At 43.9% G+C, this 27,806-nt stretch overlaps 5 protein-coding genes across 6 annotated transcripts; 3 read left to right on the top strand and 2 right to left on the bottom strand.

Annotated features, from left to right (window-relative positions):
- The first annotated feature begins 101 nt into the window (after window positions 1–101).
- LOC135340553 (vacuolar protein sorting-associated protein 53 homolog) lies at window positions 102–5,586 on the top strand. Its single transcript, XM_064536909.1, has 17 exons — window positions 102–268; window positions 500–709; window positions 943–1,133; window positions 1,195–1,393; window positions 1,456–1,520; window positions 1,568–1,783; window positions 1,833–1,968; window positions 2,023–2,076; window positions 2,147–2,253; window positions 2,429–2,671; window positions 3,198–3,428; window positions 4,135–4,213; window positions 4,278–4,426; window positions 4,486–4,641; window positions 4,918–4,969; window positions 5,026–5,133; window positions 5,298–5,586. The coding sequence occupies exons 1-17, from the start codon at window positions 164–166 to the stop codon at window positions 5,442–5,444; spliced, it is 2,448 nt and encodes an 815-aa protein (XP_064392979.1). The 5' UTR covers window positions 102–163; the 3' UTR covers window positions 5,445–5,586.
- LOC135340554 (inositol oxygenase-like) lies at window positions 5,584–7,780 on the bottom strand. Its single transcript, XM_064536910.1, has 7 exons — window positions 7,525–7,780; window positions 7,063–7,146; window positions 6,905–6,997; window positions 6,720–6,830; window positions 6,450–6,583; window positions 5,940–6,230; window positions 5,584–5,805 (listed from the first exon to the last, which is right to left on the bottom strand). The coding sequence occupies exons 1-7, from the start codon at window positions 7,690–7,692 to the stop codon at window positions 5,697–5,699; spliced, it is 990 nt and encodes a 329-aa protein (XP_064392980.1). The 5' UTR covers window positions 7,693–7,780; the 3' UTR covers window positions 5,584–5,696.
- Window positions 7,781–7,936: 156 nt separating this feature from the next.
- LOC135340552 (serine/threonine-protein kinase ULK1-like) lies at window positions 7,937–14,229 on the top strand. Its single transcript, XM_064536908.1, has 18 exons — window positions 7,937–8,215; window positions 8,357–8,456; window positions 9,231–9,323; window positions 9,860–9,971; window positions 10,022–10,072; window positions 10,123–10,254; window positions 10,350–10,423; window positions 10,480–10,581; window positions 10,635–10,773; window positions 10,890–11,023; window positions 11,080–11,161; window positions 11,321–11,367; window positions 11,490–11,523; window positions 11,731–12,773; window positions 12,882–13,032; window positions 13,253–13,353; window positions 13,408–13,585; window positions 14,004–14,229. The coding sequence occupies exons 2-18, from the start codon at window positions 8,370–8,372 to the stop codon at window positions 14,057–14,059; spliced, it is 2,616 nt and encodes an 871-aa protein (XP_064392978.1). The 5' UTR covers window positions 7,937–8,215; window positions 8,357–8,369; the 3' UTR covers window positions 14,060–14,229.
- Window positions 14,230–14,780: 551 nt separating this feature from the next.
- On the bottom strand, window positions 14,781–16,713 carry LOC135339405 (mucin-2-like). The gene is made up of 4 exons (XM_064535489.1): window positions 16,511–16,713; window positions 16,333–16,403; window positions 15,887–16,010; window positions 14,781–15,751 (listed from the first exon to the last, which is right to left on the bottom strand). The coding sequence occupies exons 1-4, from the start codon at window positions 16,640–16,642 to the stop codon at window positions 14,855–14,857; spliced, it is 1,224 nt and encodes a 407-aa protein (XP_064391559.1). The 5' UTR covers window positions 16,643–16,713; the 3' UTR covers window positions 14,781–14,854.
- LOC135339398 (DNA-directed RNA polymerase III subunit RPC1-like) lies at window positions 16,692–27,798 on the top strand. Of its 2 annotated transcripts, XM_064535480.1 has the most exons (31): window positions 16,692–16,826; window positions 16,882–17,017; window positions 17,096–17,245; window positions 17,302–17,461; window positions 17,635–17,852; window positions 17,966–18,087; window positions 18,149–18,248; window positions 18,302–18,379; window positions 18,442–18,731; window positions 18,784–18,829; window positions 21,331–21,426; window positions 21,481–21,621; window positions 22,062–22,131; window positions 22,183–22,310; window positions 22,360–22,495; window positions 22,667–22,916; window positions 23,591–23,904; window positions 24,005–24,162; window positions 24,602–24,757; window positions 24,834–24,955; window positions 25,014–25,091; window positions 25,153–25,402; window positions 25,604–25,758; window positions 26,285–26,363; window positions 26,425–26,493; window positions 26,661–26,777; window positions 26,892–27,076; window positions 27,147–27,246; window positions 27,300–27,368; window positions 27,419–27,482; window positions 27,554–27,798. In XM_064535480.1, exons 1-31 carry the CDS (start codon window positions 16,786–16,788, stop codon window positions 27,706–27,708), a joined length of 4,233 nt encoding a protein of 1,410 aa, XP_064391550.1. In that variant the 5' UTR covers window positions 16,692–16,785; the 3' UTR covers window positions 27,709–27,798. The 2 variants fall into 2 exon arrangements, with proteins under 2 accessions (XP_064391550.1, XP_064391551.1); XM_064535481.1 differs by lacking the exon at window positions 16,692–16,826 and having other exon boundaries at window positions 17,096–17,240.
- Window positions 27,799–27,806: the final 8 nt, after the last annotated feature.

Below are 27,806 nucleotides of genomic sequence, written 5' to 3'. Positions count from 1 at the left end.
CCCTTTTCATGAAGGGGCGTGGCTTACATGGCCAGTTAGCCTCGATTCAAACCCGTTTTTCATGCGGCTTGTAATCAAGGTTTGACATGCAACGCCTTAGCCCCTCCCCCCCTTTTCATTCTGAGCTCTGATCTCTGAGCATCTAAAACCAAACACAGCTAAAATGTCTTCAGTCAGGGAGGGCCCCAGTGATGAGCTCCTTGCTGGCTGGTCCACTGAGCTGGAGGCTGTACTCTACTCGCCCGAGGTGGAGGAAGCCATCAACGAGGTACCTATCTACCTTCTACACTATTAAATATAGTAGCCCTGATAGATAGCCACATACATACATAATATTATATACAATACAATGTAGCCCACCCCTAGCTATATTTTAGTAGAAGCTGTCAGGTTGGCACGGCGAAAAGTATAAATTGCTGGCAAGCTTGTGTGAGTCTAGTGTTCCTACACACTCCTATACCAAGCCTCACACATGCCCGGCATGTATCTATCTCTTCAGGTGTTCCCGAGTAGCAATCCCCTGGACAAGAGAGACTTCAATCCGGTCGAGTATATCAACGAACTGTTCCCCAGTGAACAAAGCCTCGCCGGGATTGATGATCGTGTTACAACCATTCGAGTGCAAATAAATCAGTTGGATGAGGAGATTCGCACTATTGTGCGTGGTCAGGCTGATGCCGGACATGACGGCAGACAGTCCCTGGAGGAGGTAGGGGGAGGGGCTAATCATATGTTAGGGGGTGTGGTCTTTTTATTGACAAACAGTCTTGCAGGCCATACGTGGATAATGGGCCTGCGAGGAATAGACTATACACTGATTTCTGTACTTTGATTTCACACATTGTCAATCTTTTATTGAAAAAAAAAGCTTTTGTCCTTTTAGTTTGTATACATGATTATTAGCCATTGAGTAAATGTTTTCATTGTCTCTCACCCCCCTAGGCCCATGAAGCCATTCAAGAGTTGTTTGGTCGTATCCGGAACATCAAAGAGAAGGCAGAGCAGAGTGAGCACACGGTCAAGAAGATCACCAGCGATATTAAGCAACTGGACAATGCTAAGAAACATCTCACAGACTCTATTCGGACGTTGGAACGATTGAGGTTCCTTATCACTAATATGGATCAGCTACAGTGAGTGGGCGTGCCTGTGTGTGTGTGTGTGTGTGTGATGCTAACTCTTACCCACACACAGAGTGGACGCTCGTGGGCGTCGCTATGGCGATGTGACAACACAACTTCACGGTGTGATGGGCGTAGTTGAAGAGTTTCGTAAATATCAGAGCATCCCTCAAATCAAGCAACTTATAGACAGGCTACAATCTCTTCAGTATGATCTCGGACAACAGATAAAGGTTGATTTTGAGAAGGCGTTCTCCATCAAGGGAGCACCTGTGAGTTACATAGTAACGTGTTTATATAGTGACAGTCTCCATGGTTACCATGTTACCCCCAGCAAGGAACAAAGGCTCATCTGCATGATGCTTGCTTGGTGGTTGATGCGTTAGGAGGAAAGAGCAAGTACGTACCATTGTCACTATGTAACTAATGATTATATCGTGACGCAGGGACGAGCTGATTGGCTGGTTTGTACGTCTCCAGCTCTCAGACTACGAGGTGATGTATCATGACAGTCTGGAGGGGGCGTGGCTTGACAAGGTGGACCGTCGTTATTCCTGGATGAAGAGAACTCTCCTCAATTATGAGGAGGAGAATAAAATCATCTTCCCCGAAACTTGGGCCATCCCTGAGAGGACCATAGTGCAGTTCTGTGAGGCTACTAGGTAACGCCCACACCACACATACACCACGCCCACACCACCCCCCACACAGGTCTAGTCTGACAGGTCTCATGCGGAGCAAGGCTGGGGACTTGGAGGTCAAGTTGTTACTTTATGCAATCCAGAAAACAACAGCATTTGAGAAACTCATTTCTCAGAAATATGCAAACAGTCAGTACATTCTCTCAGTGAGTGCGTGATGTTTGTAGCGTTTGTTTTATGTCTGTTTTTATTGCCTCCAGTTGGCTCCGCCCACGCCCGAACCAGTCAAAGATGACAAAGAAGATAAAGAAGATGTATGTTCTTTTATTATCCACATACCCCCCACAGTCACACATGCCCGCCCCCTCATACACTACCCCCCAGGAGGAAGAGAAGCCCCACAAGAAGCGTCCTGACTCCTCACCCTTCATGGGCATGATATCTCGATGCTTTGAACCTCACCTTAGTATCTACATCTCCTCACAAGACAAGTAAGTCCTTTTGAAGGGCTGGCCATAACTTGAGGTAGGATTGTCCAATAGAAGTGATTTAAATTAAACATTTTTGAGGAGCTCTAAAGTTAAGTATATAACATACATGGACTTAAATTATTGTTGAAATGAAAATAACAAGCCTTACTTTTTGTACTGTTTGCTTGTACTGTAGGTCACTGTTTGAGCTGATGGACAATCTTGTGGCGGATATAAAGTCCAAAGGTCAACCCCTCCCCTCCTCAGACGGCAGTGGAGTGGTCATGTCGAGTGCAGCCGACTTATTTGTATTCTACAAGAAGTGCTTGGTCCAGTGCACGTCCTTGTCCACTGGCCCTGCCCTCCTGGAGCTCACAGAGCTCTTCAAGAAGTACCTGCGCGAGTATTGCAGTCGAGTGCTCACTCCCTGTCTGCCAAAGTGAGTGGAGCATCACACGCATCACACAACACACACATCACACACAACACACACACGCATCACACATCACACACACACGCATCACACACAACACACACACGCATCACACACAACACACACACGCATCACACACATCACACACACACGCATCACACACAACACACACACGCATCACACACATCACACACGCATCACACACATCACACACATCACACACGCATCACACATCTTGATACATGTATTGATGTTTTATAACCTCACGAGAAAATTGTTTGTTTTCTGAGAATATAGTATTACAGTTTATCGTCTATTGTTATAATTGAAAGTTTCCAGAACTTTGATCTGAGCATGTCATGTGATCTGAGCATGTCATGTGATAGGCCTTGTCTAGAGCTACAGAATGCATCTCTTAGTTTTGATATTGAGTGAAGTTATGACCTCCCAAAATAGCTTGCCAAATTGTCTGTTTTCAGAAGATACTTTATTATTACGTACTCATAACATGCCTTTATTTCCTTCTGAACAGATTGTCAACGACCACCTCCGGTAAGCTGAGTCTAGGATCACTGAGGGGGGCGGGGCCAGCAGACACGCCCCCTCTAAGCAAAGCAGATCTCCTAACGAGTTGCTCCGTCCTGTGCACTGCTGACTACTGCCTGGAAACCACGCAACAACTGGAGGGAAAACTCAAGGAAAAGATCAAGCTGACCTTGGCGGATAAGATCACCTTCACTACGGAGACTGAGGGGTTTCACAGGTAATGCATGATGGTTTACTATCCAATGGATGCTGTACTCCCCTCTTGCATCAGGTTGTAGTTGAACATCTTTCAACAGCCATAACTTGAGTACAGTTTGATCCAATGTCAAAAATTTTATGATTTTCTGAAAGCTTAGAAAAATACCTTTCAAACGATATGTTTCAATCCAAAATTTCATTTGGGGTCCTAATTTGTCATTTTTCGGCCTCGGACCATGGGCTATAATCCATGGTACGGCTAAATTGGCAAATACTTTTATCTCTTGAATATTAACTTTGATGATACCATTTGAAAGGTCTCTTTCTAAGCTTTCAGAAAAACATAAAATTTTTGATTTTCGATCCACAGAATTGAAGTTATGGCAGCTGAAAGATTCCCAAAATCATTAATTAAACGGAGGGGGGGGGGGGTGTCTTTCAACAGCCATAACTTCAGTACAGTTGATCCGATGTCAACATTTTTATGATTTTCTGAAAAGTACCTTTCAAATGATGTGTTTCAATCTTTTGGGGCCCCTAATTTGTCATTTTTCGGCCTTGGACCATGGGCTATATATAATCCATGGTATGGCCAAATTGGCAAATACTCTCAAATGTGAAATTTGATGACATCATTTGAAAGGTCTCTTTCTAATTAAGCTTTCATAAAATTGTTGAAATTGGATTCACAGAATTCCCAAGTATTGATGTTCCCTCTTCTGCAGTATCATCTCGAGCACTATTCAACTTCTGGTACAAGATCTTGAGAACTTGTGTACATCAGCCTTCAATGCAATGGTCAAGGTATGATACCCCCTCCCCTCACACACACCCACACCTACACCCACACACCCTCACATCCTCACAGATACCGTGGGGCAGCGTAGAGTCTGTGGGTGACTCTAGTCCATACGTCACTACAGTGGGAAGCCATATACGCAACACCGTCCCAGTGCTCAGAGAAACTCTCTCCTCAGCTAGAAAATACTTCATCAACTTCTGCCACAAGTTTGCTAAGTACGTATTAAGCTCCGAAGCTATCAATCAGTGTTTCTATGCCAACCCTACCCACACAGTGTGTTTATACCGGCCTTTATCACTCATCTGTACAAGTGTAAGCCCATCAGTACTGTGGCAGCTGAACAGCTTCTCCTGGATTGTCACTCCCTCAAGACCTACCTCCTGGAGTTGCCCTCTGTGGGCACAGCTGTCGCTAGGAAGGCTCCACCCTCGTACGTACTGATCGTGTATCTGCACTGTACAGTCTACTTGATTGGAGTAGTGCTCGAATATCGGCCGTGGCATTGTGTGTGTGTGTGTGTGTGTGTGTGTGTGTGTGTGTGTGTGTGTGTGTGTGTGTGTGTGTGTGTGTGTGTGTGTGTGTGTGTGTGTGTGTGTGTGTGTGTGTGTGTGTGTGTGCGTGCGTGCGTGCGTGCGTGCGTGTGTGGGTGGGTGTGGGTGTATAGTTGCATTAGTCTCTGTACTATACTAACACATGTGTACTGTAGGTACACTAAACTGGTGCAGAAAGGTTTGGAGCGAGCTGAACTGATCATCAAGGTACCCCACCCCTCACACACGCCCCCTCACACATCCACCCACTCACACCCCCACAGGTTGTGATGTCCCCTCACGAACAAGCCGAGGAGTTTATCTCGAGCTATCGTAAGCTGATGCAAGGAGACACTGAAGTCAACAACTTCCATAAAGTCCTCGAAATGAAAGTGAGCAATTGTCTTTCGTAGAAAAAAGGTTTCAGTGGATTTAATTTTCATGGAATAGCAGCATGCATGATGGATGCATTAGTTTGTGGGTACTGTACCGTGAGCATTTATACCTACCCGCTATACAGTATGTAATAATCTCCCCATCCGCCACTTTACCTCAGGGTCTTAAGAGAAGTGAGCAAAGTGCTATGATGGAATTATTCAGGACCAAGCTTCTGGCTGACGGTGGTGCTGACTCAGCACACACAGGAGGCTCCGACAAACGAATTCAACCAATCAAAAGACTTGAAAAACTGATGCGGTTTTAGTGTATGTATTTATGCTGTCATCATAAAATTTATAGTTTTGTGCATATCACGTCGTATGATCATAATTATGCATGTTGGAATACTTGGATTGTTGTCATAATTATCCACCCCATGTGACTTATAATTATTCCAAACATCGCAACATTTGCAAACATTAGATACTGATACAGTACACACAGTGTACACAATTAAGTACATAGAAAACATAAAATCATAATTAAAGTATAATTATACTGAGTCAGTTCTGAGGCATCACCACTTGAGTTTCCCCGGGATGTACTTGTCAATGAGAGCTTGGTAATACGGTTTGAGCTCCTCTACTTTAGGCAAGGTGTCCGCCTTAGAGTAGAGGTCGTACTTGCTGTGTGTGTGTGTGTGTGTGTGTGTGTGTGTGTGGTGGGGGGGGGGGGAGGTCACGAGACTGCATGTGTAAAGGCACAAGTAACCATATCTTACAGTTCTTACATAACTTCAGTGCACACAGTCTTTACTTACTTGAACTCCCTGATCCACTTGAGCATGCCTCGATCTTTATCGTCACAGAGATGGTCATAAGCGCCGCCACTGTGCCACGGGTAGAACGAGTGGTATCGGATACAATAGAGAGCCTCATCAGGGAGGTGGGCCTCGTTCTGTACTGGGTCAGATGGTTGGGCCTCGTTCGTTACTGGGTCAGATGGTTGGGCCCTGTTCCGTACCAGGACCTGATACAAGTACTCGTCATGGCCGTACGACATGAGGACGTCCTTCAACCCACAGTTGGGCTTGTACATGCCGCACTCTGAGCTGCATGTGTGTGGGTGTGTGTGTGGGTGTGTGTGTGGGTGGGTGTAGTGTGTGGGTGTAGTGTGTGTGTGTGTATTTATATCAAGCTTTGAATTTGAGTTTTGTTTACCATGTGCAAAATAGTTAACATAATTATGAGCTTAAAAATCACAAATTGGATCATTGTAGCTACACTAGACACTGGGACCATTAGCATCTAAACTTCTTATGAGCACTCACTTGTACTCTGTGTTCTTGGAGTCAGGGTTCTCCTGGAAGAGGTCAGGGAAGACACACTTGTCAGAAAATGCACATCCCACAGGAAAAGTATCTCCAACCACACAAAACTGGGGCTCCCCCCAACACGCCAACACCTGTAGGAGGAGGGGGGGGGGTTAGACAAAGGAATGGTGAAGTACTATCAATGTCATAATTAATGGCTTGGTGTGGAATGTGCAAGATGATCTGACAAATCCATTATCCAGCCACACAAGTTGCTGCTATGGATACCTTGCCAATGTCGTGTATGAGTCCAGTCAGCTGGAACCACTCTTTGTCAGGATGAGCCTCTCGTATCCTCTCAGCCGTCTGGAAGCAGTGCATCGAGTTGGGCAGAGACGTCTGTGTGTGTGTGTGTGTGTGTGTGTGTGTGTGTGTACAACCACTACATGATGACATGCAGTACACATGCTTACGTCAGGATCAGACTCATCAATAATGCTGTCCAACATGAAGAGAGCATCCATTATATTCATCTCACACTTGTCCAGCTTGTCCCACTTGCTGTGCTGGAAAACAAACACACTCTCAAAACATTATCTAATATTACTCTGACCTCTGACCTCTAACCTACCTTCCCTTTGACGAACTCCACCGTCTGCTGAGTGTGCATGTCACTGTAGGTCTTCTTGACAACGGGATAGCGAGGGTCACTCTCCTATACACAAAAAAACAGCATAATTATGTTTGTTGTACAAGGAGTCCTGTTCACTAAGGTCCAAGCACTCTGTTAGCTACTAGCTATAGCCGGCCCTAGTCTCGTACCCAGGCTAGTGTGGTGTGCTGCTAGAGCCTTAGTCTCGTACCCAGGCTAGTGTGGTGTCCTGCTAGAGCCTTAGTCTCGTACCCATGCTAGTGTGAGGTGCTGCTTTTAATAATAATAATAATAATAATTATGGTTTCTCAACACATTACATGTATAATGAAGTGCAATTATGGTTATGAAGGGTGAGTTGAAGGCTAAACTGAACTTGTCAGTTAGCCGTAAGTAATAAAATACAATAATAATAATTATGGACATTTTGTGTGAGCTCACATCATAGAATAGTCTAAAGTTCTCCACATCCTTGCCAATATTCTCTAACTCTGCTTTCTTCCTGAACTCTGAGGGCTCCTCCACTTTCCACACGACCGTCTCTTTTTGGTGTCTCTTAGCTGCCTCTTCCCCCCCTCCAGTAGAGCTTCTCTTGTTACCCTCCGACATGGCGACAAACACTGACAGAAGAACTAAAGCTTGTTCAAGTGCTTTGTTGATGTTTGGCTGCAATCAGCCACGCCTCCACAAATAATTCATGACCACACCTCCATTAATTTTCTCAATGCAGGGAAAGGTCGTCAATAGAACTAAACAAGAGAGGGCGGCTAAAATGTGAGACTACGAATGAAGTAGGTGTGGTAGTAGATCAAGAGTAATATTAAAATATTAAATGTACACTCGCAATGTAAACAATTGAGGTGCATTCTGGTTTCGCAAGATATAATTAGTTGACAATGATAGTGCAGCCAGCCTCATGAATAACAGACAACTCTGAACACAACGTTACTCTAGACCTTGCGGCTTGCCTTCGTTATCACTGCTGACGTGTTTAATTTAGACAGAGCCACTATGGATATGGAGCAAGTCTGAACGCGTTTCCAATGGATTCAATTTCAGATACTTCGGATATCTCTGCCAAAAGCATCACAACACTATTGTCACACATTTCTCACTACTAGGCATACACCAGGTAAGACCACCTAACTATTAAAACCTCACTACTGTACTCTAGCTAGCTAGCTATGAGGATAGAAGTTATCGTATTAGACAGAAAGCCTTGGCAGCTTGGCTAAGGTTGCTCATGCACACACCACGTGCCTGTCCACTGCAGGAGACGACTGGCTATGCAGAGGATAGGAGAGTTTGAGTTTGGCTCTAAGCTGCTGGGACATGGGGCATTTGCTCTTGTGTTCCGAGGACAGAGGATTAAGGTGTGTGGTAGTGGTTCCTTATGATATAGGATACAGGGGAGGGAGGGGGATTATTGCTGTGCAAGTATGGCTGACAACAGCTGATAGTAATTAGTTATTACAATGAAGTGTGTCCAACTACAAGGGCTAGCGGAGTGTGTGCGTGTGTGTCTGTAGTGGAGCGTGTAAGGTAGTGGAGGGTGTGTGTGTGTGTGTGTGTGTGTGTGTGTGTGTGTGTGTAGTGGAGGGTGTGTGTGTGTGTGTGTGTGTGTGTGTGTGTAGTGGAGGGGACGTGGGGAAGACAGACTAGAGTTTGTTGGTGTATCACATGTTTGCATCATTTAGGGGAACTCAGATCATCACAAAGGCTAGCTTTGCGATGTCTTCCTGGGGTGCAAGGAAAGACTTCTTTTGTTACTAGATTCCAAGAATAGAAACCCATTTTTAGATGGAGCACTTGTTTTGACAGTAGTGCCTTCCATTATACATTCCATAACAATATCCATAACGACTGCTATGAGCCTTTGCTGGTGAATAAAGCTTTTGTTGCTCTTCAGCCATAATTTCAGCAGGCTGGAGATGTCTAGTCTAGTCTATCCCTGTGTGGTGTGTTTGTCTTCCCTCACTGTAGTGAGTTAGCCCACAGACTAAGCTGGTTCATTAGGGTTAGGGTTGGTTGTGTTGCTAATGACCCATGGGACTACAGCTGACCAGTTTTTATCAGTAAACATGTGGTTAAACATGTTGTACACAGCCTTTGATTTCATTCTCACATGACACCATGACACCATACAGGATGGACTACCTGTGGCAGTGAAGCAAATCAAGTTACAGAATGTTCCAGGGAGACTATCAGACATCAAACAGAGGGAAATTGATATTCTAAAGGTATCTCAATGCTTCCTACTTCAGAAAGAAGTCCCTGTATCAGCGCACCCACTAATTCCACTGTTATAGTATCCTTTGAACACTTGCCTTTATAGTAATTGACCTCAGTGTTAGGACACCTAGTACTAGCCATTAACACACCCAGAGTGTGTGCATTAACACACCCAGTGTGTGTGTGTGTGTGTGTGTGTGTACATTCACTGCCAAATTAACACACTCAAAGGATTGCAAACAATGTGCTGTGAGTGCTTGGGTGATCAGCTGCTGAGATGGTGCAATGGCTAATGTTGTTTACTTAGAGTGTCTGGAATGTCAGAGTCATTGGCAATAGCGGTGGTATCAGGTGTCTGAATATTCATTGCCAAGTGTTTAAATCATCCTCCTAGCAAAATAAAATGCAGCTGTCATTGTACAGTATGAATGTTCTTAGTGTAACTATGGGCTACTGTACACCCACTTACACACATGAAGGGCCTACCCCCCACACACACCCACACACCCCACACACACCCACACACACACACACACACACACAGGACCTACGTCACCCCAACATAGTACAGTTGTATGATTATCGGGACGGTCGCTCTGATGTATACCTGGTGATGGAGTACTGTAATGGAGGGGACTTGGGCGGCTACCTCAAAGGTGGGTCACAATAATAGCATTGTACAATTAATCCACTGATCATTCAACAGATAAGAGAACGCTCTCAGAAGATTCTATTCGTATCCTCACCCGGCACATAGGTGAGTATAGTTGTGGCAGGAACTGACAAATCACTTTTTCGATATTACAGCTGGAGCTCTGGAGGTGCTCGTGTCTCATCAGATCATTCATCGTGATATTAAGCCGCAAAACCTCCTCCTCTCCTATCCCAGTGGAGGAACAAAGAAGGAAATGTCGTTTAGAGACGTCACCATCAAACTAGGTACGTACATGTATGATTATACATGTAGGTATAATTAGTAGAAGATTAAATTTTTGAGATTGTTGCTATAATTATATATAACATAACTTGCACAGCTGACTTTGGATTTGCCCGCCACCTTGCCGGGACTGACATGGCTGCTACGCTGTGTGGCTCCCCCCTCTACATGGTGAGTGGGCGTATCACATGACATGTGTACGTGTATGTACATATTTGATGCTCTAGGCTCCTGAGATTCTCCTGGGTCGTCGCTATGACAACAAGGCCGACCTATGGAGCGTGGGTACCATTCTATTCCAATGTCTCTCTGGGAAAGCCCCTTTCTTTGTGAGTGCTTGGTTGCATAGCAACACGGATTATATAGTGACACCCCTGTACAGGCGGAGGACCCTCATGCTCTACGCAAGAAGTACCAACGGGAGAAACTGATTCCCAAGATTCCCACTGGAACCTCCCATCCTCTCTCTCAACTATTGACCTCTCTCCTCTGCAAGGACCCGGGGACACGCCTCCCTTTTGGTACGAGCGCAAAGGTCATATAGTTGACCTTCAGGAATTATTAATATCAGGGGTGTATAATTATTATGATTTTATAATTTTTATATAATTATTGTGTGCTTGTTTCCCTTAATTAGATGGTTTCTTTACACATCCATTCCTGAACGATGTGTCCCCAGACCCCACCCCCTTGCTGAGTCAGCATGTCAAGTCATCACCTGTGCCCATACAGCGTCACAGACATCAATCACAGCAGCAGCTTGCATCACCAGTGAGTCACATGACTAGTACATATAGCGGCCACCATGTCATGTGATATGTATGCAGCATCGTGGTTCGTCAGTGGACATGTACAGTCTGTCCCCCTCCTCTGCCTCTGGTCCACCTCTCAGTCATCAGATAGGGTCTCGTGAGTATATAATTATAGAAGTCACCGTGTATACATGTACACTCTCGATCACAATACATCGTGATAATAATAGCTAGCGTTACTATGGCTTAGGTACACATGTATTGTTCAAGTGTTGCTTTAGTGCACGTTCTAACATATTGATCATTCCCTGTGCAGACGGTTCATTGTCTTATCTCAGCCCCAACTCTGACATCACTGATCAGGTGACTACCTCACTGACGTTGGTTACTGCACCTCTTTTGTAACTTATAGCTACCAAATAGCAAGCTGGAACACACACACACAAATGTACATGACCCCCTTACACATCCTTCCCTCTCCCCAGGGCTTTATCCTGGTGGACCTTCCTCTCAACTCTGGTGAGTTACAATAACAGCCGTATGCATCAATCTCTTTATAATACCTAGCTTTATCTAGTTGTTCTGTAGGAAGCTAAGAAGTAACTAGTAGCAATAACACAGAAAAGCACCTGCAAACAACTATCATGATAAGCACATAATCCCTACATCATTAATTTAAGATTTGTCCCCTGGCTTAATTGAACTAACCCCCCCTCTCTTGTATAGGGTCCCGACGCTACACTCGCTCCAACTCCACAAGCCCTGGCACTCACACACCTTCATCCGCCCACACCACACACTCCTCCACCCACACACCGTCGTCACTCGGCTCGCTCACACGTTACAACAGCCTCACAATGCCCTTCTACCAGACACGTCCCTCACAGGACACACCCCGTTCGACCACACCCACTAACATTGACACCAGCTCTGGCTACCACTCACGTACTCACGGAGGCTCACTATCACGATCTAATTCTGGCTGTGGGAAGTTACCGTTTGGACAGCTGATTTCGCAACCGCCCCTCACACTTTCATCACACCGTCACAGCCTCACAAACTCACCATCACCGCTCTCCACTCCCCCCTCATCCCTAACGTCCAATCAGATTCGAGCAGCAGGGATACGATATTCCCTACCTACACACGGAAGTGCAGGACGACTCAGTTCACTAGTGGAGGGCGAAATTAGCCGCGGAGCGAAGGGAGGAAGCAAACAAGGAAACAAGGAGAGGAATAATACGTACGAGATCACAGCCAGTTGTGTACTAGTATCGGACGAGGAGGATGGGAATTCCCCCACTGATGATTACTCTCTAGGACTAAACATGTCGTTTAGTCGCTCTACAGAAGACCTAGAAGGCATGACGTCCATTGAAGTAGCCCAGAACACTACTAAGAGTGATGCGCTCACGCTGGAGGGCAGTAGGAATCGGTCATCTTCATTCACGCAACGCAACTCACAACTGTTTCAAGATTTGGCTTCTATACGGAACAGGTCTAACAGCCTCGGCAAAGAGAGAGGATCTGAAGAGGTGACCTTTGGTGGCTCTGAGTCTCCAGAGATTGCTTCCTTTCAGCTCCCGTTTTTATTTCCCCCGACGACAGCGGAGGGGAGGTCAGACAAGACGAGTAGTAGTTTTCGTGATGATGTGCCATGTTCGTGTTTGACTGGACTTAGCGATAGTCTTGTGATTGGACGAGAGCTGGTTGCCATGGCGCAGGCTAGGCAAGGACCCATTATGCTTCTATCCACCTCGACTAACTTAGTGAGTGGACCACAATGTACATGTGTACTGCATGTACTTTTAACAAGCTTTCCTATGTTAATATTAATATATACGAGCTTGTGTAAATGTCCCATTCCCATTCCATAGAGTGGTTCTGGAGTGGGCAGTCGCTCGCAGCGTTGCTCTGAGCAGTTGGTCCTGTATGCCAAGGCAGTGTCAGTGCTGGAAGCTAGTCTGGTGGTGTATGAGCTCAACATGGCCACTGGGAACAAGGAACCTTCACCAAGACACAGACAGAGTGAGTGTTAGCATGACAGTTGCAAATCCCAACCTACATGTACAGTTGTATGTATTAGTTAGTCATGGGCACGAGATATCTATAATTATTATATATATCCCTTCCTTCCACTATTATAGTGTCCCAGAGCCCGAGGGCATAGCCATAGATTACCAAAAATAGATAGTATCCCCTCTTGACTTGGTTGTTATTTCAATGACTGTATGTTATGACTGTGTAGTTGAGAGTGAGGCTCATCAGCTTGTGGGGGTGTGTCTGGAGAAGGCACAGCTGGTACGTGACCAACTCTCAGAGTGTGGCAACAACAAATCACTCAGTCAGGTGAGGTCATGTGATCCACCTAACTATCACATGACTTGTAATCCCTATGTACAGGTATCGGCTGAGAAGCTGCTCTACCTAGAAGCACTGGACATGTGTAAGGCAGCCGTCCTGGATGAGAAGTCGGGGGAGGCTAACGAATGTATCAAACGTTATCGCAGAGCAAAACTCATCTTTCAACACCTCCTGATCAGTGCCTCCAGTCCGAGGGACAAGGCTCTGTTGCACAAATGTGAGTGGCTGCATGGATGTACATGTACATGGTATGCCACCCCCTATTTGAGAGTACTAGAGTTGGCTCTGTAACTAAAGTTCTGGTGATCCAAATTCAACGATTTTCTGATTTTCTGAAAGCTTAGAAGTAGCCTGTTCAGATGGTATGTTCAATTCTCAAATTTGGAACGGGCCATAATTTCTCATTTTCGGACTATGGGCTATATAGCCCATGGTATTTTGTCGAAAACAGGCCCAAAATAGATGTTTAATTTTAAGACACCATTTTAACGAGCTCATTGTAAGCTTTCAAAAAATCATCAAATTAACGTTATTGGACCAACGGAACTAAGTTATGGCTGTTCAAAGATGCTTCATTTAACGTTGGGTATTTTGTGTATAATAATAGTGTATTAACTGCCCCTCCCCCTCTGCAGATGTGAGTACATCCCAGCGTAGAGTGGAACTGCTCTCGTCACTGAGCAGCTACTGAACTACCGACAAACTTTATGTTGCGTTGTGTTGCGTTGTGTTGATTGTGTTCCTATTTTTACATCATTTATGTAGTTCCGTCATCATCATTACCGTGGCAACCACTGCATTTCATCAGCCTCATCAGTTTATTGATCATCATTATTTTACAATTGAATTTTAAACTGTGTACATGATTACAAACAAACCACTGAAACCGCCTCGTCAGCATGAAGCATGATTCTATAATATGAAGTTTTATGTCTCGTAACTGGAATAGGGTGTGAAAATGTATATATAGTATAAAATTAAAATAATTATATACTGGTACATAATAGTTATAATAATTATAGCATAATCTCAACATGCAGGAAGTAAACTAATTTCCCGTAATAATACTATAATTAGTGCCTCTATTATAGGCCGCTATAATTAGTGCCTCTATTATAGGCCGCTATAATTAGTGCCTCTAGATCTATTATAGGCCGTTATAATTAGTGCTTCTATTATAGGCCGCTATAATTACCGTATAGCGCGAAATTTTCGAGGGGCTTAATTTTCGCGGATTTCGTGGGTTAGAATCCTACACGAAAATTAAGTCCACGAAAATTGAATTGCCTGCTATAACATGCATAGATTTAAAGGCGTGCAGTCATTCCGCAACGAAATAGCTTTTAGAGGCTAATCCACGAAATATAAGTGCCTCGAAAATTTCGCGCTATACGGTATATGAAAGCCTCGAATGTTTTTTATAAGCACATCAATAAAACAACAATAAATGAACAAAATAATTATATTAAAATAATTCTACAATAATCTATATAGGTTCATCGTTAGAGTTACGTCCATCAATGGCGGGGTGGGTGTGGTTAGAGTCCCTCCGAGGGCTGACCAGTTGGAATGCACTCTTGTGTGGCTTCCCTAACGATGAGAACGGGAGAGAGGACGGAGGGGAGCTCAGCAGGGGGGGACCTAATAGAGTGAACCCTACGTGGGGGGTAGTGTCTGAGGGGGTCCATTGAACCAGTCCTGTCGGAGACATGAGGGGAGATAGCATCGTAGGCGGATTGCCAACGCCCATTTCAATATTATGCGGCGGTGCCGTTTTGACAGGTGAAGTGATAGCCTTAGGCCGTAACAGAGATAACGAAGTCTTAGCCTCTGCCACCATTTGAACAGGAGAGCGATCTATTGATGCGTCATTTCGTGTTTCACTAGAAGAAGTGGTTGACTCATCGTCTGAGTCGCTGTCCCCGCTGGAGGAGGTGCCACTGGAGGAGGAGCTGGACGGGAGCACCCCCTGTGTGGATGTGGGGAGTGTGACCTTTGTGAGGGGTGGGGGAGATGTGTGGTTAGTGATGATGGGTTCTGCTGACTCGTGGTCTTCTTGTTGGGCATGATGTGTCGTAACCACACCCTCTGACGTGACTTGTAGCCCAGTGGGTGGGCGTGGCAGTGATACAACGAGCGACACTACCGGAGATTTGACTCTGTTGGGTCGTGTGGTTGCCTTGGTAACACTCGTAACTGATCGTGCTCTGATAACAGTTTTAGCAATCTTCACGGCTGCTCCTTGGTTCACTTTCTTCGTCTGTCTCTTAGTTGGTTTGCTACTAATGGATGCTGCTTTAGAGATGGACTGTCGTGATGGCTCAGAGGGACGAGTGGAGGGTGTGGGGGTGCCAGAGGACTTCAGAGGGATGAGGGGGGAAGGCTGCAAACAAGGAGAGAATAACAATAAACCTTGAATAATCGTCTACAATCAGTAACTAAATGGATAAGAGTTGCAGTAACATAATTATTTGATATCATGACTGCTAATCGAGTACTGTACCATCCCACCACCCACCTGTTGCCAGAGGTCAGAGTACAGCGTTTCATCCTCGCTGGCAGAGAGATCTGTGAAGTCGTCCCTGTCATCATCATCAGATATCAGCACTGGCTCGTAACGCATGAGCTGGTCCAACAAGTAACTGCACCACAGAGGAGCAAAGTGTCACACTATACATGTGTACATGTGTTGGGATTAGCATTTCGGCAACTACAGTAGACATGACTATAGTTCGTATGGACCAATTTCAAAACTAAAATATGCATTCTGTAGCTCAGAGAAAGGTCTATTACATGACATGTTTAGATTAAAAATCTGGGACTGTTAGAAATTCGATCAAATAATGCGCTTTGGGCCAATTCAAATACAAAATCAGTTGTTCATTTAAGCATGCCCTTCAACAGTAGCTATGAGAAATGTGCCAATAATTGGACAATTGCAACACAAGTTATATATTAACAAACCTTTTGTCATGAGAGAGCTCCAGCAATTTTGCTTGGCCTCGTTGAACTTCGACCTCAAAGCATTCATGTTCCTATGGTCGTGTGGAGACACAACATACACATGTACGGTTGTCTTGATACATTAATAATTATAGACATGGCATGCTGTTGTGAAAATAATCATACATCGCTTACGTACATAAACGAGATATTTTAGCTTTGATTTGAGTTGCCTGTACTGTTCCTTGTAGGACTCTGAGGAGACCTGACGAGCAGTGGTAGCCACAGCCTCTTCATCCACCTCCATTTTATTGTCTGCCTCGCACGACATGTCTCACAACACAAAAGAAACTTCTTAACCTAACTCTATTTAATGCGCACCAACCATGTGGGAGACTTCTAATTAATGCACACCAAAGAAGCCCATCTTGAAAGCTTTCTCCTGTGTCCTACTGATGGTTAGAGGTGCTGGGAATGAAGGAACAATTCAGGGACACGGATGTGGCCAAGAAAATGTGAGCTGTGTGTACGCATATGCTAAAATGAGATCATATTTCGTCCATTTTTCAGAGGTCATATTCAGTTCGGAGTGTTTTCTGAGGAGCAGGTTCGCCAACAAGCGCACGTGCATGTTGTGAGCAAGGCACTGTACACACAGGAACCCTCCCGCACACCCGTACCTTATGGCCCCCTCGACCACAGAATGGTGTGTGCCTTTATACTTGCGTGTACAGTACGTGTGTATTATACTCAGTGATTGTTCCCTCCCGCCCACGCACTCCAGGGTGTGAGTCAGAAGAGTGCCACATGTCAGACGTGTGATAAATCTCTTGCGGACTGTATTGGTCACTATGGTTACATCGACCTTGAGCTACCTGTGTTTCATGTCGGCTATTTTAGGAGCACTGTTGTCATATTACAGAACATCTGTAAGGTCAGAGTTCATAGGTCAGAGGGCAAGTGATGACTATATAACTGTATACATTGTAGACTTGCAGTCGTGTGCTACTCACTCGAACGGACGGACAGTCGTTCATCGAGTTGCTACGACGACCAAACATCTCCGTACTGGCCAGGAAAGCCGTCTACAAAAAAATCAATGAAAAGTGCAAAAAAGCGAACAAATGCCCTCACTGCGAGGCAGTGTGCGGTGTGTTGATTATGGATGTGCAATGCATCGTAGCGGGTTATTTTCGTATGTTGGAAATAAGAAATTATTCTACGCTGTACAAATAATTATTACAATTCAGCAGTTTATAATTATATACGAACATTTTCATTAAAAACGACTCTCTATACGTACTGTTCATTGTACCACCTCAGGCACTGTGAAGAAGTGTGGCCTTCTTAAGATTATCCACGTCAAGTACAAAGACCCAACCTCCGCTCGTCAGAAATCACCCCTAGAAGTACGAGAGTTCCGGGAAACTATGGCAACGGTTGCCGAGGACAACAAAGAGCTGGCCCTCCACATAGGCAAAGCTCAGGAGATCCTCAATCCACTCCGAGTGTTGTACATCTTCAAGAGCATAACGTCCGAGGTATAGATCATAGCCATAACTTGTGTTAGGATTGTCCAATTTCAGACATTTTTGTGTAACTCTAAGTTAGGTCTATAACATGGTATGTTTAGTTTGACAATCCCCCCCTCCAGGACTACCCCCTGCTGGGTATGTCAGTGCACTGTGGCTCTCCTGAAGACCTTATTCTCACGCGGCTACTAGTACCTCCGCTCTGTATTCGTCCCTCTGTTGTCTCTGATACTCAGGCCGGCACGTACGTCCCTCTGTTGTCATGACAATGGTTATATAGTGACACTTACATATGTTATATATAGCACTGAGGATGATGTCACCATGAAACTGACGGAGATTATATTCTTGAATGATGTTATTCAGCAGCATCGATCGCAAGGGGTTAAAGTTCAAATGATAATGGTAGGTGGGCTTGTAAGTGGGTGTGGCTTGTTATATATGGGTGTGGTCTACAGGAAAGCTGGGACTTCCTGCAGCTTCAATGTGCCCTCTACATAAACAGTGAAATGTCCGGCATTCCCCTCTCAATGGCCGTGCGTTGTTTGAGCTCAAATTGTTATTTTAATAAAATAATTATTGTTATCTTTTTCTATAGCCTAAGAAGTCAACGCGAGGTTTTGTCCAACGTCTAAAGGGCAAGACAGGTCGTTTCCGTGGCAATCTGTCCGGCAAACGAGTAGATTATTCAAGTCGCACTGTGATTTCCCCTGACCCTAATCTACAGATTGATCAGGTGGCCGTTCCCGTCCATGTTGCTAAGATACTCTCATATCCCGAGCGTGTAACGGTGGCTAATCTAGAGCTCATGAAACGGCTCGTTATGAACGGACCTGACGCACACCCGGGGGCAAACTTTGTGCAGCAGAGGGCGCAATCGTTCAAGAAGTGAGTGGTGTGTGGAGTGTGTGTGTGTGTTCATGCTCTCTATTTCCTGCAGGTTTCTCAAGTATGGAGACAGAAAAAAGGCAGCCAAAGAATTGAGAGTGAGTACCGTATATCTTCTAATTTATCGGACAGCAAAAAATAATTATTTTGGAAATTGTCCGGGTATAATTGGAACAGATTTTTATAGAGCATGCGAAGTATCCGGAATAATTAAAACAAGCAAGCAGCTGCATGCGAGCTAGCTAAGTTTAATAGAACAGTGTGCGACTGAATAGTTGCACTAGCTATCTAAAACTACCTACTCAAAGCTATCTAACTGCACCACTCTAAGTTTTACTTGCCGTCTATGAATGTAACTCAACTTTTCAAAGTATTGTCCGGATAAATGTAATATTAAAGCACTGGAGTGTCCGTTGTATTGGAACAACAAAAATTGCCCAATAGAGTGTCCGGGGTAATTAAAAGTGTCCAGAAGATATACGGTACTTATAAAACACTGTACACATACACATACATGTATTGTATGACCCCCCACATTGTATGACGCCTTGGTCTGGCTTCAAAACAAATTTTCCATGATATGGCTAAATTGGCAAATACTTTTATCTCTCGAATATGAACTTTGATGGTACCATTATTTTGAAAGGTCTGTTTCTAAGCATTCTAAAATTTTTACTTTTGATCCACAGAATTGAAGTTATGGCAGCTGAAAGATTCTCTAAATCATTAATTAAACGGAGGGGGGGTGTCTTTCAACAGCCATAACTTCAGTACAGTTGATCCAATGTCAAAAATGTTATGATATTCTGAAAGCTTAGAAAAATACCTTTCAAATGATGTGTTTCAATCCAAAATTTTGTCCGTGCCCTAATTTGTCATTTTTCGGCCTCGGACCATGGGCTATAATCCATGGTACGGCTAAATTGACAAATAATTTTATCTCTTGAATATGAACTTTGATGGTACCATTTGAAAGGTCTGTTTCTAAGCTTTCTGAAAACCATAAATATTTTGACTTTCGATCCACAGAATTGAAGTTATGGCAGCTGAAAGATTCCCCAAATCATTAATTAAACGGAGTCTTTCAACAGCCATAACTTGAGTACAGTTGATCCAATGTCAAAATTTTTATGATATTCTGAAAGCTTAGAAAAATACCTTTCAAATGATCCAAAATTTTGTCCCTGCCCTAATTTGTCATTTTTCGGCCTTGGACCATGGTACGGCTAAATTGACCAATAATTTATCTCTCGAATATGAACTTTGATGGTACAATTTGAAAGGTCTGTTTCTAAGCATTCAGAAAACCATAAACATTTTGACTTTCGATCCACAGAATTGAAGTTATGGCAGCTGAAAGATTCCCCAAATCATTAATTAAACGGAGTCTTTCAACAGCCATAACTTGAGTACAGTTGATCCAATGTCAAAATTTTTATGATATTCTGAAAGCTTAGAAAAATACCTTTCAAATGATGTGTTTCAATCCAAAATTTTGTCCGTGCCCTAATTTGTCATTTTTCGGCCTCGGACCATGGGCTATAATCCATGGTACGGCTAAATTGACGAATAATTTTATCTCTCGAATATGAACTTTGATGGTACCATTTGAAAGGTCTGTTTCTAAACATTCAGAAAACCATAAACATTTTGACTTTCGATCCGAAGTTATGGCAGCTGAAAGATTCCCCAAATCATTAATTAAACGGAGTCTTTCAACAGCCATAACTTGAGTACAGTTGATCCAATGTCAAAATTTTTATGATATTCTGAAAGCTTAGAAAAATACCTTTCAAATGATGTGTTTCAATCCAAAATTTTCTCCGTGCCCTAATTTGTCATTTTTCGGCCTCGGACCATGGTACGGCTAAATTGACAAATAATTTTATCTCTCGAATATGAACTTTGATGGTACCATTTGAAAGGTCTGTTTCTAAGCTTTCAGAAAACCATAAACATTTTGACTTTCGATCCCACAGAATTGAAGTTATGGCAGCTGAAAGATTCCCCAAATCAGTAATAAACAGAGTCTTTCAACAGCCATAACTTGAGTACAGTTGATCTAATGTCAAAATTTTTATGATATTCTGAAAGCTTAGAAAAATACCTTTCAAATGATGTGTTTCAATCCAAAATTTTGTTGGGGCCCTAATTTGTCATTTTTCGGCCTCGGACCATGGGCTATAATAATCCATGGTACGGCTAAATTGGCAAATAATTTTATCTCTCAAATATGATTTTTGATGACTCTATTTGAACTATTTTTTTCTAAGCTTTTAGAAAATCCCCAAAAATTTGACATTGGATCCACAGAATTCAAGTTATAGCAGCTGAAAGAGTCCCCGAACCATTGAATGAACAGAGTGTAGTTGAACATCTTTCAACAGTCTTAACTTGATCCAATGTCAAAAATTATAGGATTTTCTGAAAGCGTAGAAAGAGACCTTTCAAATGATGTGTTGCAATTAATATTCGGGGCCCTAATTTGTCATTTTTTGGCCTTGGACCATGGGCTATTAGATTCATGGTATCGCCAAATTGACCACCACATTGTATGACCCCCCCACACCTGCATAACCTTTCCTGTCTGACCCCCTAGGTAGGAGACACGGTTGAACGCCACCTCATTGACGGTGACATTGTGTTATTCAACAGACAACCTTCACTACACAAACTCAGTATTATGGCTCACAAGGTAACAACCTCTTCTCGTCCTTTGTCTCCTCCATAATGAATAATATCGTCATAGGCCCGAGTCATGCCTCATCGAACCTTCCGCTTTAACGAGTGTGTTTGTACCCCGTACAATGCTGACTTTGATGGGGACGAGATGAACCTTCACCTTCCACAGACAGAGGAGGCACGAGCCGAGGCTCTCGTCCTCATGGGGGTGAGGTCATGTGATATTAGTGTACTGTCTTGTGTCTATCATGTGATATAAAACTATACCCAGCGTTGAATGAAGCATCTTTGAATGGCCATAACTTTAGTTCCGTTGGTCCAAGAACATTAATTTTATATTTTTCTGAAAGCCACAGCCTATAATTATAGGATCTAATAGCTGTTTTTGACAAACTCCAGAAGAAAGATGTCTACTGGTGCAAGCATTCGTACTGAGTTAAAGTCAGACAATGAGCTTGTTAAAATGGTGTCTTAAAATCAAAAGTCTATTTTGAGCCTGTTTTTGGAAATTATAACCTGTTGCAAATTTGAGAACTGAGCATACCATCTGAACGGGCTCCTTTTAAGCTTTCAGAAAATCATAAAAATTTGATTGTTGAATTTCGACCATCAGAACTCTAGTTACAGACCTATACTTTGTTATTTCAGACGAAGGCCAATATGGTTACTCCACGAAATGGTGAACCTCTCATTGCTGCTATTCAGGACTTTATCACTGGTAGGGTACTTTCTGTCGTTGTTTGATGCCTCTCTGACCTTTGCCCTCCAGCAAGCTATTTGCTGACGCGTAAAGATGTATTTTTCGATCGAGGACGATTTTGTCAGATTGTCGCCGCCATGCTTCACGGGAAAGACAGAGGAACTAGAGTGGACTTACCTCCACCCGCTATCGTCAAGGTAACCAGCCTGCCCCCTCAATCCCCTCACACCATACACACCCTCACAGCCGGTACGCCTCTGGACTGGCAAGCAAGTCATCAGTGTGCTATTGCGGCCTAACAAGGAGTCAAAGGTCGAGATGAACCTACGTGCCAAGGGCAAACAGTACACCAAGAATGAGGACCTTTGTTCCAATGACTCATGTGAGTACTGCACTCTAAATACACAACATTTAAATATTTCTCCATATACATGTAGCATCGTGTACATGTTGCATGTAAATCTAATGAATATTTTTAATTGTCGTCACTGGCATCACTTTTTCCTAACAACTTATTAATATCTGTCTTTCTGCTCATGCATGCATTGTGTAGTCGTGGTGATCCACAACAGTGAGCTCATGTGTGGAGCTCTGGACAAGTCCTCTCTTGGTTCTGGGTCAAAAACAAACATCTTTTATATCCTCTTACGTGATTTTGGTCAGCAAGAAGCGGCTGATTGCATGTCACGACTTGCACGCCTGTGTCCGTTCTTCTTAAGCAACCGTGGGTTCTCCATTGGTATCGGTGACGTCACACCAGGCAAGGGACTGGTCCGGGCCAAAGAGAACCTCGTTGATAACGGGTAGGTGGAGTGTGGTTGTACACCGGGGCATGTACAATACATACCTTGTACCTTGTACCTTGTACCTTTTACCTTGCTGATCAGTCATAATTATTTGATTGTGTTACAAGAACAATAATAGTGGTTAGTATTTCAGGCCCAAATTGTTCATTTTCTGGATTTAAATGGGTGAAGCAAGCCTGCTTTGATTGTCCTTGCGTTGCAAACGTCCAATTTCAAAACAAATTTTAGTGATAGTGCTACAATAATTATAATAGTGAATGTTTCAGACACCCCCCCCCCCCCTCCATTTAATTAATGAAATTGTGAATCTTTCAGCTGCCATAACTTGAATTCTGTGGATCGAAAATCAAAAATGTTATGGTTTTCTGAAAGCTTAGAAAGAGACCTTTCAAATGGTACCATCAAAGTTTATATTTAAGAGATAAAATTATTTGCCAATTTAGTCCGTACCATGGATTATAGCCCATGGTCCGAGGCCGAAAAATTACAAATTAGGGCACGGACGAAATTTTGGATTGAAACACATCATTTGAAAGGTATTTTTCTAAGCTTTCGGAATATTATAAAATTTTTGACATTGGATCAACTGTACTGAAGTTATGGCTGTTGAAAGACACCCCCCCCCCTCCGTTTAATTTATGGTGTGCTTATGTCTCCCCCTCCCCTCTCAGGTACAGTAACTGCGATGATTTTATCCAGAGCTTCAAGGACGGGAAGCTGCAAACACAACCTGGCTGCTCAGTTGAGGAGACTCTGGAGGCAGTCATCTTAAGAGAGCTATCTGTCATTAGAGACAGTGCAGGGAAGGCTTGTAAGAAGGAGCTCCATCACACAAACAGTCCACTCATCATGGCTCTGTGTGGATCCAAGGGTTCCTTCATCAATATATCACAGATGATAGCCTGCGTGGGACAACAGGCCGTGTCCGGTAAGAGGATGCCAGATGGATTTGAGGATCGGGCACTCCCCCACTTCCCTCGGAGATGTGAGTGGGTGTGGCTTGTTTGTATAGTAACCAGAAACTGTACCGTGTATACATATACAGTGAACTGATGTTTGGCCCGCACACACTCACACACACGCAGCGAAGGCCCCAGCAGCGAAGGGGTTTGTCAAGAATAGTTTCTACACTGGGTTGACCCCCACTGAGTTCTTCTTCCACACCGTGGGGGGTAGAGAAGGACTGGTGGACACTGCCGTCAAGACTGCTGAGACTGGGTACATGCAGAGGCGTCTTGTTAAGGTGAGACGAAATTGTGGATTAAAACACAAGATTACATTTGAGAGATAAAAAACTATTTGCCAATTTAGCGATACCATGGATTATAGCCCATGGTCCGAGGCCGAAAAATGATAAATTATGGCCCCGACAAAATTGTGGATTAAAACACATCATTTGAAAGGTCTATTTCTAAGCTTTCAGAAAATCAGAAAATTTTTAACTTTGGATAGTGGGAGGTAGGTGTGAGGTGTGAGGGGTGAGTGGGCGGAATGTGCTGAGAACGTACACTGTACATGTGCATGAGTGACTAGATTCCCCCCTCCACACACACACACACCACACACACACACACACACACACACACACACACACACACACTCCCCTCCACACACTCCACACACACACACACACACACACTCCCCCTCCACACACCACACACACACCACACACACACACACAGTCACTAGAGGACCTGTGCTCCCAGTACGACCTCACTGTACGTAACTCAGAAGGGTTCATAGTTCAGTTCAAGTACGGAGGAGATGGTTTGGACCCGGCCGCCATGGAGGGCAAGGATAAACCAGTGGAGTTCCAGCGTGTCATGGAACATGTCAAGGTGGGTGTGGCTAATGGGGTACATCCTGTATGTACTTGTCGTTAATCCCTCCCACACACACCCACCCACACCACAGGCCCGACACCCGTGTCTGGAGGAGTCTCCCCTCTCACCCTCACAGCTCTCCTTCCTCTGTCGCAGATCGTTACATTCTGATCTATTTAAGTCCTGTAACAAAGAGTTCACTAAAGAAATCACGTGAGTATATAATTATATCACATGACATTGCTGCTAATCACATGACCCCCGACTACAGCGAGTACATGGAGGCTATAACCAAAAAACTAGAAAAAACGTGGAAAACATTTAATCTAAAAGATCCGTTCAATTTAAAGTAAGAATTCATAATAATTACTTTTCCTTTTAATATAGACAACCCCCCTCCTCCCCTTTAGAGATTCTGCTGCGCTAGAGGATCTAGTCAGTCCAGTGGAGTCTTCCCAGCCCTCCATTCTCTATCACCTAGACCGTGTTACACGCACACAACTGGAGCAGTTCGTAGCGACGTGTTTGGAAAAGTTTAATCGTGCCCAGATAGAGCCAGGGTCTGCCGTGGGTGCAGTGGGAGCACAGAGTATAGGAGAGCCTGGCACACAGATGACACTCAAGACCTTTCACTTTGCTGGAGTCGCCAGTATGAATATCCCCACTATGTAGCTACCCACACACACACACCCACACAATATCTATATCAGCTTGTGTAGCTATCTTTGAGAGCCTGTAATTTGTGTTCAGATTGTCCAATTTCATAACTAATTGATGCATTCAATAGCTCTCAGAATTACGTACCCTTCTGTAGTAAAAGTTTTAATAGTATAAAGTCCTTGACTCCAGCTGTTACATATCACTCTTGGTGTCCCTCGTATCAAGGAGATCATCAACGCATCTAAGGCTATCAGTACGCCCATCATCACGGCCCTCCTAGTGACTGACACTGACCCAGAGCAAGCTCGTGTTGTCAAGGGGAGAATAGAGAAGACTCTCCTTGGAGAAGTAGCGAGGTGTGTTGTAATCTTCACTACTGTGGAGTCGGCTCTGTAACTAGAGTTCTGGTGATCCAAATTAAATGATTTAAAGGAACTCATTCAGATGGTATGCTCAATTCTCAAATTTACAACTGGTTATAATTTCTCAAAATACCATGCATAGGCCAGTTTAATTATGCCCTGTTCCAATTTTGAGAATTCAGTATACCATCAGAATGGGTTACTTGTAAGCTTTCAGAAGATCATTAAATTGATATGTACATGTACGTACTCTAGTACTCTCAAATACTTACAAAAAATGTGCATGTATAATGGTATCGTATAGCGGAAAATTTTTGCTATTTGGCTCCAGAGCCCTCAGCAGAAATGTTTGTGGGTTCTAATATCACGTTTCAGTGCCAGGAAACCACACCCACCAATAGCTTTGCATGTGAAATACCGGTGCGTGGGAAATTTTCGCGTTAACTACTCTGTCCTCGAAAAACGCGAAATTTTGCACCCCACGAAAATGTCCCGCTATACGGTATTTATCTCTGTGCAGATATATAGAGGAGGTGTATGAACCTGATGGTTGCTATGTCAAGATCTGTCTAGACATCAACCGGATACAGCTGCTCAAGGTAACCATTAGTGCCCCATGTTGCCTGGTGAGCGTTGTTAGTGTGTGTGTGCTCTCTCTAGTTGGAGATCAACACGTGGACTGTACAGTTTGCTTTATGCTCAGCTCCAAAACTAAAGATCAAGCAAAAGGTCAGATAACATCAATAAGGTCACACTTGTACTACCCCCCACACACACAGCACGTACTACTCTCCACACACGTACCCCCCCCCACACACACACACACACAGCACGTACTACCTCCCACACAACACTCACACACACACGTACTACCCCCACACACTCCACACACACAGCACGTATCCATTCGGTCTCGTGCAGTGATGTACGTGTATCCACCGGAGAGCAACAAGACCTCGCTCTATTACAGTCTACAGGCACTCAAGTTACAGCTCCCCTCGGTGGTTGTCAAGGTAACCTTTGTTTGGTGGATCTCTTACATACATTGTCATTTTATTGTTGCTCTAATAAAGTTCATTTTTCATTGAAATTGGTTGCTCTGAAAGATAACTCATTTTCTGGTGTAGGGAATTTCGTCAGTATCCCGTGCTATCATTCATGTGGACGAGGGCAAACAGGGGTCAAAGTACAAACTACTCGTCGAAGGAAGCGACCTCTGTGCTGTCATGGCAACCATGGGCGTAGCAGGTACAAAAACAACGTCCAATCATACGGCAGAAGCAGAGAAGGCTCTGGGCATCGAGGCAGCAAGGTATATACAATGATTATTATGCTTTTAATTATTATAACAAGAGAATAATTGTTGTTTTGTGATTCCACAGGCAAACTATTATCAATGAGATAGTGTATACAATGGTCAACCATGGTATGAGTATTGACGCTAGGCACGTCATGTTACTGGCCGACCTTATGACCTTTAAGGTGTGTGTGGGCGTGTGGTGTGGGCGTGATGTGATGCATGTGTGTGTGCTTAGGGTGAAGTACTGGGTATCACAAGGTTTGGACTGGCCAAGATGAAGGAGAGCGTACTCATGTTAGCCTCTGTAAGTCACATGACTATCACATGACCTCCATACAACCCACCTCCCTTTAGTTTGAGAAGACAGCTGATCACTTGTTCGATGCTGCCTACTATGGTAAAAAGGACGCTATCACAGGTACAGCCACCCGCTGCTCTGTGTAGTACAACGTTGCTAGAGTCATGTGATATGTATACTATACTGTACAGGAGTGAGTGAGTGCATCATTATGGGTATTCCCATCTCACTGGGGACTGGAATATTCAAGCTACTGCATAAACCGACCACACCAGCCAAGCCTGCACGCAGAGAACTGCTCTTTGACTGCCCTGAGTTTCACTTGCAAGAACTGACAAATTGTTAGGACCTTCCCTTACCTAGCATTAACTGTGTGTGTGCTTTAATACATGTGTTGTGTTAACGCTCTTTACCTAATAACTAATTTCAAAGTAAAGTTGTTAG

This window comes from Halichondria panicea, chromosome 8 (genome assembly GCF_963675165.1).
Source record: "Halichondria panicea chromosome 8, odHalPani1.1, whole genome shotgun sequence".
NCBI lineage: Eukaryota > Metazoa > Porifera > Demospongiae > Suberitida > Halichondriidae > Halichondria > Halichondria panicea.
This window is presented reverse-complemented; position numbering and strand designations above follow the sequence as displayed.